The 15851-nt window shown below is 38.7% G+C and overlaps 1 protein-coding gene across 2 annotated transcripts in view; it reads left to right on the forward strand.

Moving 5' to 3' along the window:
• arhgef6 (Rac/Cdc42 guanine nucleotide exchange factor (GEF) 6) overlaps nucleotides 1–15195 on the forward strand; it is a 28798-nt gene extending 13603 nt beyond the window's left edge. Inside the window, exons 10-22 of one of the 2 annotated variants that reach the window (XM_080901358.1) lie at nucleotides 1450–1588; nucleotides 1868–1927; nucleotides 3945–4091; nucleotides 4959–5045; nucleotides 5500–5581; nucleotides 6945–7060; nucleotides 7237–7416; nucleotides 9595–9615; nucleotides 11270–11363; nucleotides 11652–11738; nucleotides 11858–11957; nucleotides 12218–12272; nucleotides 12765–15195. In XM_080901358.1, coding sequence (XP_080757484.1) covers nucleotides 1450–1588; nucleotides 1868–1927; nucleotides 3945–4091; nucleotides 4959–5045; nucleotides 5500–5581; nucleotides 6945–7060; nucleotides 7237–7416; nucleotides 9595–9615; nucleotides 11270–11363; nucleotides 11652–11738; nucleotides 11858–11957; nucleotides 12218–12272; nucleotides 12765–12887 — 1291 coding nt within the window. In that variant the 3' untranslated portion in view covers nucleotides 12888–15195. The remainder of the gene's footprint in view (nucleotides 1–1449; nucleotides 1589–1867; nucleotides 1928–3944; nucleotides 4092–4958; nucleotides 5046–5499; nucleotides 5582–6944; nucleotides 7061–7236; nucleotides 7417–9594; nucleotides 9616–11269; nucleotides 11364–11651; nucleotides 11739–11857; nucleotides 11958–12217; nucleotides 12273–12764) is intronic. The other variant, XM_080901359.1, reaches the window with a different exon arrangement.
• The last annotated feature ends 656 nt before the right edge of the window (nucleotides 15196–15851 follow it).

The following is a 15851-nucleotide window of genomic DNA, read 5'->3' on the forward strand; positions in this document are numbered from 1 at the left end:
TGATGTTTCTGGGAGTTCAGTTGCTACTAAAATTCATTATTCTTATTGAGTAAGGGCTTCTCTTATGTGTATAGTAATAATAATGAAAGTTCCATGATGCAGTTTAAACAGTACCGCCTTGGGTAATGTTAAGGCGTCTAGTCTATTTCTGCACTGCGAGCTGAAGATTAAGTTGAATTACACACAGGAAGTCAACTGTTGACAGGATACTGTGTATAGCGTTGTGGTTATGGGGACAGGCGCACAGAGCGCTTTTCACAGTAAGCACATTTGCATTTCAGTTGCAGGAGCCTTTTTTGTCACATTCTCATTTACCCTTTTGTACCAGTTAGTGCTGCTGCAGATTTATGTTTTGGATCGTGGAAACTCATGAATGACGATCTCTTCAAACCACGTTTGAAGCGATCATGTTGCAGCTAACGACGTAGATTTGCACCAAACCAATGTTGACCTGATTTGCACTGTCTGTGAAATATTTGACCATCAAAGATGGTGCATGTGAAAATCTCACATGCACCACAAATGTGATACACTTGGGTTACTGTTTTTCTGCAGTGCGATCGGCTCGCTTTGCTGTAACAAATAAAGGGCAGTGTGCGGTAATATGTTGTTACTTTTGATTTCATCAATATACCATCACAAAACATGAACATAATACAAATATTACATTTTTAAAAAAAAATCTAAATATATGATGACTACCACAGCTCAAAAAATTGTAGCATATAGAAACCTGTTACCAGGCAAAAATATAGCTTAACTTTTATTGATATTTATTTCTTTATTTCTCTATTTAAGGAAACAGGAAGAGGTGCTGTTGTCCGAGGTTGTCGTTTGCATTTCCAATCGAGTTGCTGATCTCGTTAACAACCGAATAGCGTGACAATTAATATACTCAAAGCTTATCACATGGTGTTGTTTTATGAGGATACTCCTATTGTTTCTCAGCAGTGTTTCCACTGTTTAGTGTAGATTTCTGAACTCTGTCGAGTCATTTGTCACTTTAATGAAACATGGATGTATTTGTGTTAAAATGACTAATTCTTTGAGCTTTTCTGCACACTTTGTTTCATTTTACTGGTGGGACAGTTCTATGAAAGTGAGAGCTTTTGATAATGTGGTTAATGTGTGTTGTATATGGTAACGTTGTGTTATTAAAAATACAAAATTTCACTCCTACGTTTTGCAGTTCAGCACAGCAAGAAATACATGGTTATGTTATAATTTTAAAGCCTATCTTACAATTTATTATATAGTAAAAATGAAGGTTTATATAATAATTTATAAATACCTGGCTTACAGCTTGCATGCAATCTAGACTCAAAAACTTGTGATTTTTCTTGTTACCCGTAATCTTTGATTCCCCCCCCCCCCCCGTACTTCATCCCTGGACACACTCCCCCCCCAAATAAAATATTGCCTATAAATTGTGTGTGTGTGTTTTCTTAGTGAGGAACTTGAGAAGTTCATGGAGAGTCATGGAGCAAGTACTGGAGGAGTCATGACCCTGACCACCAGCCTCAGTAAGCCCTTCATGAGGCTTGAAAAATACCCTACCCTGCTACAGGAGCTAGAGAGACATGTGGAGGTAAAGGAGAGAGCATAGACATATAAAAAGCATACTGAAATTATATACAAGTATAAATACAATATTTTTTTACTGTTTTATTCACTTGCTTTACTTACAGAAGCTAAACTACCATTAAAGTTACACTATGTATTTTCATAAATTAAACAACTTGCATTAAATGATTTTTTTCAGTCCTTGAATTCCCTTTGTGTTGCACAGTATACCTGTATGTGCTCTTGTATTCCTTTAGGATAAAGACTGTTATGTTTAAACCTGTAATGTTCATTTGCACCGCAGGAAGCCCACCCTGACTACACTGACATTGTAAAGGCAACAGCGGCGTTTAGGAGCCTTTTGGTAAGTCAGAAGGATCGAAGTGAACTTGCAGAGGAAGCCTGGATAATGTCATGACAGACTTTGAAGCTCCTGGATTTCCTCCTTACAGGACCGTGCTACCTTACCACCCTTACTATCCAAAAAAATACATTTTGCATAAAATTAATAATATGGATTATATTTATTAAAATGTCATTTTTTCCCAGAATAATAATCTTGAATAGTAATTAATTGTCATCAATACATCAATACTTAACATTTAACAGCACATTGCACATACATTGCACATCAACTATTTAAGTCAATCATAGTATGTTTTAGTGAAATTAATGTACTGTAGGATTTATGAGTACATTTTCAACCTTTTTAGTCATTATAAAGCACTCATTAATCCTTTAGTGTGGCGGTCCCCAACCTTTTTTGCGCCACGGACCGGTTTATGTCTGACAATATTTTCACGGACCGGCCTTTAAGGTGTCGCGGATAAATACAACAAAATAAAACCAGTACCGGTAGCAAAAAATTATTTTATTCATAACACACGGGAAAAGACCCAGGAAAACCAAGTTAACGATAAAAACGATAAAAAACCCTGAAAACCATAAATTTAACACCCGAGCCTCAACCTGGTACCAAACGACTCACGGACCGTTACCAGTCTGTGGCCCAGGGGTTGGGACCACTGCTTAAGTGTGCTAGTGTTAATAGTGCCCAGCAGTAGTAATTATAGTGAGGTCTTGCCTGCACGTTATTCGCCAATTTAGGTTTCGCTAAGGCAGTTAATGACAAATGCATAAATCTGCAGTTTTTTCAAGGCGTAATCCATTTACTAAGAATAGCTGAATAATTGGTGAAGTCATTTCAGTAGCTGTGTGCTTCAGCGTCGGATCTTGGTGTAAAGAGTAGGCAGTTTTATAAAATAATGAAAACTGTATTCTGAGTTAAAAAAGCTCGATACAGTTATTTGGAAACTAACACTTGTGGTTTCTTTTGAACAAAAACAGATCAGCTGCAGATAATAGGGAGTGACTGCTTATGTTACAGTGCAATCTTCTGTAATGAGGCTTATACAAAGTAAAGCTTATTATCCTTACATATTGTTATTAAACAGGACTTGGATGGTAACTGAGGGAAAATGGTTACTAGTTGTAGAAAATGGTGATGCATAAAAGCCATTGTGCTGCTAATACGCACGCTAATAAGGAACTAGTTAATGGTGGAAATGACGCTCTTGGTAAATAATGTTATCACGCTTTCAATTTCGTGTTTACATGTTTTCATTTCATTCTACAGTGTAGTTTAGCACAATTCCTCATAATCAAACAGAGCTCTGATAGGGGGGAAAAAACCAGAAACAATGCAGTGATCCTTTTTTTCTGCTTTAAGTTGAGTGATCGTATTGTTCCTAAGGTGGGTGGGAACTGAAATGCCATCTTAAAAGAGCTGGATTAGAAACGAGCAACCGCACTATACCTGAGCGAACGCCACCCTGAGACACAAATTCCCCGGTATTGCTTTGACTTCCTCATAAGAGCAGATAAAGTGACTCACTCGTTTCTTCTACACAGGAAACTGGGGAAACAAAAAAAGGCATCACTTATCACTCTCCGTTGTAATTTGCAAGTCTGATGTTTCTTTGTGTGTTTTGAGTGTGGTTAGGATCTCTGGTACTTTAGAAATGCTATGCTAATTTACAGTGCTCTTTAAAAAAACAAACAAAAAAAACCCTAATTTTTGATTGACGTGCAGTGGAAAGTGATAATGTTGCATTGTCACTTTTTTCTGCTTGAAGAGGGAGAACCCCTGCACAGCACCTGAAAAATGTACTACTTTATGTTGCATGCTAGTTTTTATGCCTTTTGCGTACATGGCAATGGTTACATTTTCAAAGCCATATCCACAGGGGGGAGAGATTATCCTGTTGCTTGTTACTCAGTAGTAATAAAAGGCAAGAAAAAAGGGTCCAGAAAAATATCAGATTTATTTTCACCAGCATGTTGCATAGTTTTGTAATCTTGTGTGTGCTTGTGTGCTTAAGACACAGTGCCAGGATCTGCGGAAGCGCAAGAACCTGGAGCTGCAGATCTTGTCAGAACCTGTGCGGGGCTGGGAGGGAGAAAGCATGAAGAGTCTTGGTCAAGTGGCCTACACGTCCCTGGTCCATGTGAGAAATGGCTGCAGTGAGGTGAGAGATATGAGGTTTTCCTAAATGAGAAAAAGCTCATTCAGCCAAACTATAGTGGAACTGCTGCAATAATACTAAATACAAAATATCCTTTTGTCAGTTTAGAATATGTGTACAATCAGAGGTTTGGTTGTGGCATTTAAGAAAAATCATATCAGTTAATTAATTAAGCTGCCTGGCTCCTTTACAGCTCTCTCATAACAACAAATAGTTGTTGTTAATTAAAAGATAATTTATCTGTAGTACATTTTTCTCTTTTCCTGTTGAGATCCAGCAGTGTAGCAATCTTTAAAACAAACTAAGTTTCTAGTTTTCAGGAACTGTAGGTGCGGAAATCTGTTCCCCTTTGTTGCTAAATTATTACCCCCCTCAAGTATGAGAACTGAAACCTAAGTAGGCCATAGGCAGACCCAAAAGCCGTCTCCTCTTTCATGTGTGGTTTCTGTGTAGGGGTCGATTCGTAGTCCGTGGTTGGAAGAAAGCCCAAGATACACATTTGGATTCACCCCCCCCCTTCTTTTTTTTTTTTTTTTAATCACTGCCAACCGCTTTCCAACCAGCATAACAATTACCATATTTGTTTCATAGCTCATTTGAATTTCCATTCATATAACAAGCAAGTGTTTTCCCAAACTGGCCTGCTGCAACCAGAGCTAAAATATGCTCACTTTTTTTTGTCACATTAGGAGGGAAACCTGAAACGGCTTGCTTCTTGCAAAGAAGTGCAATGAATCACTTTGGTTTACCTTGAATAACTCAAGAAAAAGAACACCAAAAAAAACATAACCGATCAATGTTGTTGTTGAAAATGCATTTTCCAACCTTCACAATAGGTTTGCAAAAATAATTACTGTGTCTCTCTTTTAGGAAAAAGAGGAGCGTTACCTTATGCTTTTCCCGAATGTGTTAGTAATGCTGTCTGCCAGTCCCCGGATGAGTGGCTTTATTTATCAGGTATGTCGTTTACCTCCCATCTAGAGAAACGCTTTGAAAACGCGCACAAACTTGTGGCTGATTTAGTGTTTAGTCAAACTTAATGTATTCAGTCAGCTGCAAACAGCAGCCTATGCAATAAATAAATAGAGTATTAAATATAAATCCTAAATATGCACGGTTTTCCTTTTTCATTCTATTCCATCAGTTGTGGAAACACTGTCTAAAGCATGAAGTAGATACTATCTTAGAATAAATTGAAGAAAGATTTGAAGTTGCTCAGTTTCAAAATTTTCTTTATATATACATGTTACATATGTGTTTCATTAAACGTCAGTTGTCCCTAATGTTATCCAGTCCTGATTTTCCTTGATTAACCTTTTTTTTTTTTTTCTGGTCACGACATACACAGTACTGCATCTTTTAGTTTGTTTACACTTGAGTGTTCCTCTCTCTTTGGTTTTCCTCCATTCAGGGAAGACTGCCTCTAACAGGTACCACAGTAACGAGGCACGCGGAAGAAGGAGACATTTCCCACTTTGCCTTTGACATCACAGGTTTGCATCTAAAATCCAACCAGCCATCCCTCCATTTCCTTCCACTTATCCTGTTTTGAAATCTCAAATTTTAGGACAAAAATAAAGAGAAAAAAAAGATTTGAGAGGACAGTGATATTGTTCTTACATAATAATAAACTATTTGACCAACCAATTCATTGAATTGTTTAACATTTAACATTTGAAGTGATTCAGGAAAACACTTTTCCTCTGTAAAGTATTCATGCTTTCATTAGTTCATTGTGTTTGTACAAAGCAGGGTTTTTGTCCGTGTGACAAAAAATTAGCCCAATGGTGAAGTCAGTCTGGCCTCCTTTAAAAAAAAAGCCATACATCCAAAGCTGGAATGCATCCATCCATCCATTATTCCACTCTTCTTTTTCTTTTTCTTTTTTAAAGAAAGCTGTTTTCTGTATAACGATGTGAAATGTTATAAATGTGATTGTTTGTAAATGTGAAACCTCATATTTTCAGTGGCTTGACTTCCAATATTAGAACCATAAGGTTTTTCAAAACATGCTTTGATTATTGCTAAAATATAAAGTATGGGTGGTACTGCTCTGGCTGTGACATACGTTGGTCTCATGAATCGTACAGTTGTGGTCAGAAGTTTACATACACTCATCATGGACGTGAATGTCATGGTAATTTGGGGCATTAGATGATTTCTGTGAATTGTTCTTTATCCTGGGTGGAATGATTATTTAGCATAAACCTTTAATTACTTTAAAAGAAAGAATAATTGTACAATTTTTAATTTATTTTAGATTTTCTCCAATCCGAACAGGGGCAAAAATATACATACACCCCTACTAATATTTGGTTAAATGTCCTTTACCAAGTTTCTCAGTGCACCTTGATGCTGCCACCACCATGCTTGACAGTTGGTAACTACAGTTGGTACATACCTCTTATCATTGTGGCCGAATAATGCAATCGTTTTCCCATCATACCATAAAACTTTGATCCAGAAGACATTTGGCTTGTTCATGTGGGTAGCAGTGGAAATTGTAGTCGCTGCCCAGAAAAAACGTCGGTTTTTCCAGGCAGCGGTTTCTTTTCTAGGTTGGCACCCTTTCAGTCCATGGCGATATAAAGAGTTCCCTGTTCATGGCAGGCCTGAGCATTGGTGGTTCCTGGGCTGTTCCTGAAGACCCCACCTGAGACTGACAGTCTGGGTCTTTCTCCCGACCTTGGCGACTTTGTAAATCAGCAGTTCTCCTTAGAGCTTCACTGAGTCACTTAACCTTTCTCATTGTTCTGAGGACATTCATGCCCATCATGAGTCTATGTAAACGCTGTATGTAACACCTGTGATGGAAAGCAGCTCTTCATTTATTGCGTGTTGTCTTATTTGCTGCAGGAAGCATGATTGAACGCATTACAGTGTTCTGCAGCAGTGCCCAGGAGTTACAGGAATGGCTAGAGCACCTTCAACCTTTTACCAAAGGCGGAAGCCCTGCCAGCACCATTTCAAAGGTTAGGACAGAGACAGACACACGTATACATAAATTCAAAACAGTACCAAAAGTGAATCCTACACAGTTCCCAGGTGTGAAAACCAAAAAGTGACAAACGGCAGACTCATGTTTCACCACACATGCACAGTAATTCTCAAGTATTTGCTTTGCTTCCTTTTGTCTGGTTCAATGCAGAACGCAGATGGTAAACCAGTGAGCATGATCAGCGCCACCACTCACCCACATCACCAGGGCAGCTTCAGCAGCGTCAGTCGTGGCCCCCTGGAACCACCAAAGATTAGCAAGCCCTGGTCTCTCAGCTGTCTGCGGCCCGCACCTCCCCTCAAACCTTCAGCTGCTCTGGGCTACAAAGAGGTAGAAAGTTGCACAAACAAGCCCACACCAGTCTCTTAGTATCAGTCATTCGATACATTGCCAGAAAACTGTACCAATAGCAGAAGTCCCCTTCCTCTGCTTGCCCACCGCTGTATCCGTGTTTGTTGGTAACTTGTCAAGTCTTACAGTGATGTGTTTTAGCTTAAGCCTTCCATTACATCACGCACTAAATGCTAATGAAATTCGAGCCATAAAAACTAGACACGTAATAAATATTAAAAAACAAATAAAGCACACGAACTTTAAATAAACTAAATATAAACATTCGGCTTATACACACGAGAGAGCTCAGTAGTCTCCATTTTTGTCTGGTATGTTACATTTTTCAGATGTACAAACTAAAATTGAAGCACAAAGTAGAGGTGTGCGTGTATGAGTTATGGTCCATGTTTGTAAGTTAACTTTCATTTTATGAAAAATTCCTACAATTAATAGGACGGAGAAAATTGTTTGAGATTACAAACATGTGTGAAATCCTCGCTTTACTGTGCACTTCACCGGATGCTGTTTTTGGAGGCACTGGGTTCACTTCAGTTAGTTTTAAAAGACATAGAGTATTATCTTGACTTAGAGTTATAGATTCATTCATTTATTTATTATTTTACTAGTAAAGCATCATATGGGTTAAATCAAAGCATCCTGTCCTCCACTCTAGTGTCAGCACTAATTATGGCTCAAATAAGATAAGATAAGATAAGATAACCTTTATTAGTCCCACACGTGGGAAATTTGTTTTGTCACAGCAGGAAGTGGACAGTGCAAAAGTTGAGGCAAAAATTAGAATACAATAAGAATAAATACAGTACACAGCTGTACAGAATAGAATAAAATAATATACTATATACAGTAGAATAAAATAGAATAAAAATATACAATAAGATAAAAATAGAATACGAATGCTATATACAACTGAGTAAAAATACAACGATGCCAGAAAATGTCACCGGACACAGGAAGTACTGAGGTGTTGCAATACTAAAGTGTTCCAAACAGCTGCTTCTTTGTTCTCATTCAACTAGTTAACATATACACATCTGTTATTTGGGAATTTAGCTCTGTTTTTTTTTATTTTTTTTTATTATTAATTTAAAATTGATGGACCAGAAGAGATGTGGGACTCTCTTCTGAATTGAGACTCCTACTAAGATTATTGCAATTGGATAAAGTAGTTGATCGGTCTTATCTGAATACTACTTTTTGTGAGACATAGTGAACTTATATTTTGGTAATATGTTGTTCTAAATAATCATTTAGTGGTTATAGACTGACACCATTAATCGAAGGAACTGTGGTATTGCTATGCAGTAACTCACATTAATGCTGTTCATCAGCGCAACAAAATATGGTTTGGAGCGTACAGCTTAAAGGTATGTGGTCACAGGCTCTGAAAATGTGGTAATGGCTGTGACATTAACAGTGCAGGGTGTGAGTTAGCTAAAGTGGCCTTTCAAAGGCAAGCAGCGAGCATCATTTTAGCTTTAGTTGCAAGAAGGGGAACAAAATTGAAACTACTGAAATTGTTCCTGAAATATGGGCAGTCAAGGTGTTGTTCTGAGGAAATATTTTCCAGTAATGGCAGCAAGGTCACCAAGGGTGCCTGGCATTTAAGAATGATGACTGCATCAGTGGTTATGAGCTACTTGTCTATGAGCGATGTGATGTTTACGGTGTGGTCTTATGTGGGTGGTGTACGCTTTTCACAAAAGTATCAAGTCAGCAGTTTTAAAAGTTTCAGTTAGACTTGACTCTGGTAATGTGTTGATTAGATATCAGTGTATCACATGTGATATCTGCAAACTAACATGTGTCTTGTTTAATAGCTTATATTTTAAATATGTGTTTATGCCTTCTTGACAACAAACTTGAAGATGGGAGCAAGCAGCATGCTTGCAGCCATCTGGGTCTATTTATCTTATAGAGATTGCATGCACATGTCCTGAATGCATTGCTGGCTTTCTGTCAGTTTTCTCTTTTCTTTATACGTCTCTCTTTATACGAAACCAAAATCACCCTATTCTGCACAGACGAAGAATAGGTGAATGGCAGACGGGTTTTTAAAAAATGTTCATCGTTAACTCTCACTAGCGCATCCTCCTCTCATTGTATTTTTCATGCACATTTTCCCCTTTCTCTCTTTCTCCATTCTGCCTTCTGTAGAGGATGTCTTATATCATGAAGGTAAGGTTAGACCTCACTACTGTGTTTCTATTCTCTGTGTGTGGGAGGATGTGGGCTCAGAAAGGTGGGATGGGGTTGCCTGTGTGTGTGTGTGTGTGTGTGTGTGTGTGTGTGTGTGTGTGTGTGTGTGTGTGTGTGTGTGTGTGTGTGTGTGTGTGTGTTATCTCCAGTGTTGAGCTAGCATGTCATTGCTCTCTCTGCATCACCCCTCTCTTGCTATCATCTGTTAGTTTCCTGTTTCTGTGGTGCCGCAAACCTGCTATTTGTCTTCTAGTCGTCATGTACGGCATCAGCTATCTTTTGAAATCCTTCTCTGAAAGAGCAATAGAAGAAAATTGTACTAGGGAAGCTATTTTTGGACTTGTAGGCACAGAGCATATTGAGTTCTACAGTCATTCAGCCATGAATATGTTTCCACATTTAAATTATCAGCAGACTAAGTATGCTTTTATGGCTTAGATGACATCCCACTTCATTGAAGTTCAATTTCATTTAATGGAAAACCTGGTGGAAGGAAACTATGTTCTTCATGCATAATGATATAGTGTTTTTTTGTTTTTGATCCAGACAGGTGCACAAGTTTAAACACCAACTTCTAAATGAGCGGAAAAGCTCAGCTTAGTCAGTCAGATCAAGCAGTTGTTTAACACGTTAGCCAAAATAGCTTCTTATACATATACTTCATAACCTTTTACGTGTGAGGTCATTCTGCGCTTGAGTAATTGCCGAGTTGCTAATGGAACAGCACCTGAATCTACCTTTCCTTCAACTTTGGGAAATGACTTCCCCGCACACAAAACCAATATAGGGAAACAACCTTTACACCGTGCACCTGCATTATTGTAAGTCCTGTGGCCTCTTCAGTGGTTTCAAAAGACAGGTGGTGACAATCAGGAGTCACTCCGTCCTCCTGATTCTTATGAGAAAATCGTTTCAGCGAAGTTTAGGGATGTCCCATGAATCAACTGTTTCCAGTTGCGTGTTCGACCAACTTTTCAGTTCCAGCCAAGGACACGGGGCAAATGACATCATAAGATGTTCTCAAGTCATTTTGCAGCACCTGTATGTAATGGTACAAGTACATCACCCTCACCGTGACTTAGGAATCGTTTTTAACACGTTAATTAGTCATCAAAGCGCAACTTTTCATGTGTTTAGTGAAACCATCATTTTGACCCCAAAGTCAGCAGCTCATAAAACCACATGGTTTAAATCATTTAGATAAGATCCTTTCTCATGGTTTTCTAATTGATGCAGACCACAGATAAAGCTTTTATATTGAAAGTATTTTTCTTCTGCCTTTGCTGCAGTGGGATGTGGGTAAAGATGTAGATTAAAAAAAAGGTGATGAAATAAGTCATAGTATTTATTATTTTTTTTGTAAAACTCTGGTAGGCAAGGTACATATTAACACAGATCACTGGCTAATTTGGTCTTGGTCATCATTACATGCTTGCTGCTGTGTTTGTTGATGGACTTCTGTGTGTGGTGTATGTGTGTTTACTGATGTTTATTCACATGGGATGCACATCCCTTTAAGCTTGCATTCTGGTTGGTTTGGACCACTGGCTTTCAGAAGTGTGTTGCTCTGTGTGTGTAGGAGGAGGGATTTTGTGTACAGAGATGTACTTAGTTTATTGTCGACCACCTCCAGGATACCAGCAAGAGCCCACGGCCTATGAGGTTCTTGCCAGGAAATAGGAGGAAAGAGCGCAAGACCTCTGATGATGACATTCACATGAGAAGAAGTAAGTGTCTTGCTTTATATTAGGGAATGGGAGGTGTAAAGCATTGCTCAAAACAAGCTTTTAAACAAGAAGTTATGTTCTTTTAATGATGTTGCTCAGAAATAATGTAACATATATGGTTTAGAAATCACTAGAGCAGACTTGGGGCTTCTGCAGCGCTGCTTTATCTTAAAATGAACAATGAAGAAGAGCATACACAGAACAAACCTCTTACCTTACACCTCTAATGTCATTTGCATTCATTTCAGCAGAGTGCTGTGTAATAATGGCAATCTCTGGTTTTTACAGGTACAGTTGCTCTAGAGGAGGATGCTCAGATTCTGAGGGTAATTGAGGCATATTGCACGGGAGCCAGCCTGCATCAGAGCACCACGGGTGTGTATTTGCAGAATGATGTGGATGAATTGCGTCTGTAGTGCCTTTTTAGAGTTATGCTCTAATGATTTTAGCTTTATCATTATTTTGTGTGTGTGTGTGTGTGTGTGTTTATACAGCGGTACGGAAAGAGTGTGTTCCTCAGGTGCTCCTGCCAGAGGAAGAGAAGATCATTGTGGAGGAAATGAAGAGCAACGGGCAGACGGTTATTGAGGAAAAGTAAGAATAGTATTACTTAGTACTCTTTTTATGTGTATTCAGATGTACTTTTTTTTGCAGATAGATTCAGAGTTTTGATGTTAATCCCATTTAACCTGTTGAGATGCTGTCTATCAACCGTATATGTGTGGGTATAGATGTACATAGATATGTGTTTGAAGTGCAAAATAATTAGCTTTCTTTGAGATGGAGAGGGTGTTTAAAGCGTGCATATCATATCTTGAAGTATGACACAAACACTATACTACCCTTTTTTTCAGGAGTCTGGTTGATGCCGTGTACGCTTTAAAGGATGAGGTTCATGAGCTTAAAAAGGTGAGTGAGATTGGAGATCACTAATGCAAGAATGTAGGTTGTCTAGGGGAAGCAGTCACTCTGTTTCCTTTCCTGATTGCTTTTCTCTTTTGTGTATCAGATTGAGTTTGTTTGGTCATTTGGACATATATAATCAGTCACTTTCAGCGTTTAATTCTGGTAATGAAATCATTTCGTTTTTTCCAACTGAAGTTCTGCTCCATGTGTGGGGAGGTGGGGCTTTTACGCATACATGGTGAAACCGAGAGCAGACGAGATGAAAGAAATGAGTGCAAACACTCAAGCACGAAGGAGACTCTCATGTTCAAAAATTGACTGCTCGCTATTTAGACGTATATCCTCAATAAAATATTGAAAGGTTTGGTGTTTTGGGGTGGTGTTTGGCAGTGAGTAAGAAGTGAACTGAATTGAAATGTCCTCAAAAATTGTGAAACGCATGCTTGAAAGGCTCTGATATATCTTAACTTTGTTATTTTACACAATGTGTGGCAGGAGAATAAGTGGATGAAGCAGTTTCTGGAGGAGGAGCAGAAGTCTCGCAAGGAGCTTGAGAGACTTGTACGTAAACTGGCTAAGCAGAAGAACGATTGTGGCTGGGATGACGGCGCCCACTGAGCACAACCATCCAATCATCAGCATTCGTTTGTGGCTGTGCATGTATGTGTCAACATTTCTGCAACAACGCTTGCGGGGGGGCAGAAAGCGTCAGACGTGTGTGTGTGTGTGTGTGCACGTGCGTGCACGAGTGTGTATTTGTGTATCTATGTTGTGTTATCACATTTCAATCACACAGAGCAGGACTTGGACTTGCTCTCAGGGGTTCTGGAGCTCGATTTCTTTCTTCCTGACCTAGACGAGACTGTACACGTGCGTCTTTCTGAAGCAGCTCAGCTGAACCAAGATGAAACAAGCAATCCCCCCCCCCCCCCCCCCCCCCCCCCCCCTTGGTGACTGGCACTGTGAACACTCCCCAGCAAATGGAAGAATTTCAGACAAGGACAGAGAGAGTTTGCCACCATTTCTTTTGCTTCATTTGGAAATGGAAAAGGAGTGTGAAGCCATTAATTTTAATGGGTGTTCTCTTGCATGCACCTCTGTTATCACGGGGACTGATTATATTCTTTTCACTTTGTCATTGTTGTATTTTATTTGGCGTAAGGGTCCCTATGGGGAAAATAGTTTTTTTTTTTTTTTTTTTTTGGGGGGGGGGGGAGAATCTCTCTTTTGTATGTGTGATTTGTTTTTTGTGTGTGTATTATTCTAGACATTCGCATTACACATTTCCAGGCTGCTTTTTAGGCAAACAATCAGGTTAGCTCATCTTCGTAATCTTAGTTTTAAAACGGAGCCCGTCATCGTTTATTTAAAAACTGCATGAATGTACATGTATCAGTGTGAATTCTGCATCACAAATGTGATAATCGAGAAATTCAGATATATAGTCCAAAGCTATCAGGGATGCAGCTGCATATTAAAATAGAAAAGATCTTACTATGTATCTTTTATTATACAAGAGTACACAAATAATAACAAAGATGTTACCCTTACTCTTCGTACTGAAATATATCCAAGAATCCTTTTAACATATAAATTGCATAGCTATTTATTGTTCACCCAAGCATTTCATTGTGGTGTTGGCTTTTTAGATATTGTTCTGCTGCCTTTATGTCTGTCTTTGAATAAACTACACTGATATGTACAGGCAGGAAAAAAAAAATCCCCCGGCTTTAAGCTGAGGGAAAATAAATTTTTTTTTGTATCACATAGGAGGAAAGATTACTTTCGTAAAAGAGCACGCCTTGAGAATTTAGATGTTTTTGTTTTGCAGCTTCTATGGTATCCTTGTGGGTTCCTGTTGAGCTGATGGAGAGAGGAAATGGAGACGATTTGTCGGTGTAGAGTAAAGCTCAGCTATTTGTTGGTTTTTTTTGGGTTTTTTTAAGTGCCTCCTGAAGGGGTGAATAAACTAAATATTGCATAGTGAAATATCATGGGTGGTGTGCTGTAATAAATGGCTCAAGCTCTTAGTGTGTCTAAAAAGAAAACAGCCTCTTGAGGACTCTCAACGGTACATTTCCTTATGTGGTTTTAGCGTGTGCACCGTCAACACTGTTTCCTTATCTTACTGCACTGCAGAGAGGCAGTAGATGCTTCTGAAATGCAATAAGTGACTGCTTTACTAACTGACCCTCTGGGTTGGTCCCAGCATGGTGGGCCCAAGTTGCAGAAATTGCAATAAAAAAATACAATTTATTGACCAAAAAAAGTTCAAGTTAAGTATTCATTATATTTCATTTTCCTTTATTTAATGAAGTCTCTTGATGGTGATCAAATTTAAACTTATTAAAAATGAAAATGTATCCTATCGTATTACTGTATGTGAAGTGCTGTTCGCATAGATCTCGTGCGCCTCTTTACAGAGACTGAAGCACTGTGTATGATACAGGGCAGCACTGGTACATCAGTAACAGGGTCACTGTCTAGCTTGAGCATGGCTGCGGGGTCATGCCTGCTCAGGTGCTGAAGCTGACCTGTATTATTTGAATTGGGACACTGATAGCATCTAGATTTTATCCGGCATTACTGCTGCTTCCTGTACAGATGTGTGAGTCCGTCTCGTCACGTTCGCTGCTGAGAGTAACATTACCGCTCTTTCTGTAAAAACTGCTCTCATAAGCACCGCATACTGTAGTTTCAAATTCCCAATAGTCTCAGTGAGTACTTACTGGTGGAAAGGGGTTGAAATCCAATTTTTAACCCGTTTATCTGAAATCTTTTCTCCAGACCACTGTGTGTTTTTGTTTTTGAAAGACTGTTCTATGCAATTATTGTTGTTGCAAGTATTGTAATGCTTTTTTTTTTCTAGATACCCTGTACTTTATGTTTGGAATGATCATTCTTTTATTAAAACTTTAATATAATACGTGGAGCTCAGCATTTGGTATTGATTTATCCAAGTGAGTAACGGAAAACTCCTTAAGATTTCTACTAACGGCACGAACAGCGTTCCTTCATTCACACTGGAAATCCACAGAGAGAGGCTTTTCCATGCTGTGTTCATCATGTGTGTGGTTCAGGAGTGTGCATGTTGCTCAGATGCGGTAGTGAGAAACAGGATGGAATGAGTGACTAGAATAGATGACATTCTCTAAGAATGTACCTCCTCTGCAACTTTGTACACCTCCATAGAGATTCACACTTTCCATGCTCTTGTACTCCACTGTGACAGTGACAATGTGGTAGGTTTTGTTATGTCTAAGGTGTTGAGGGTGTTTGGTAGAATTTTATATTACTCATCATTTACAGTATTAAAAAAAGAACTTACACTAGACAGGTTACAGTTGAAAAAACCAAACAAACAAAAAAAAAAAACGTAGTCACCAGACAGGTTAGAGTAAAATCACCCGGAACTGGAGAGCAATAGTCTTCAGGTTTGAACTCTAAAAGCTAAATGGTCTTTGGATGGTCTGAACTGTATTTTATATTTAATGGTTTTCCTTAAGAATTACTGTATTTCAAACTGAAGTGGGGAACTTTGGATTTTTGAATTGTACACCGCATGTTTTGAGAGTCTGAAGG

Source organism: Rhamphochromis sp. 'chilingali' (genome assembly GCF_963969265.1).
Source record: "Rhamphochromis sp. 'chilingali' genome assembly, chromosome: 13".
Classification (NCBI taxonomy): domain Eukaryota; kingdom Metazoa; phylum Chordata; class Actinopteri; order Cichliformes; family Cichlidae; genus Rhamphochromis; species Rhamphochromis sp. 'chilingali'.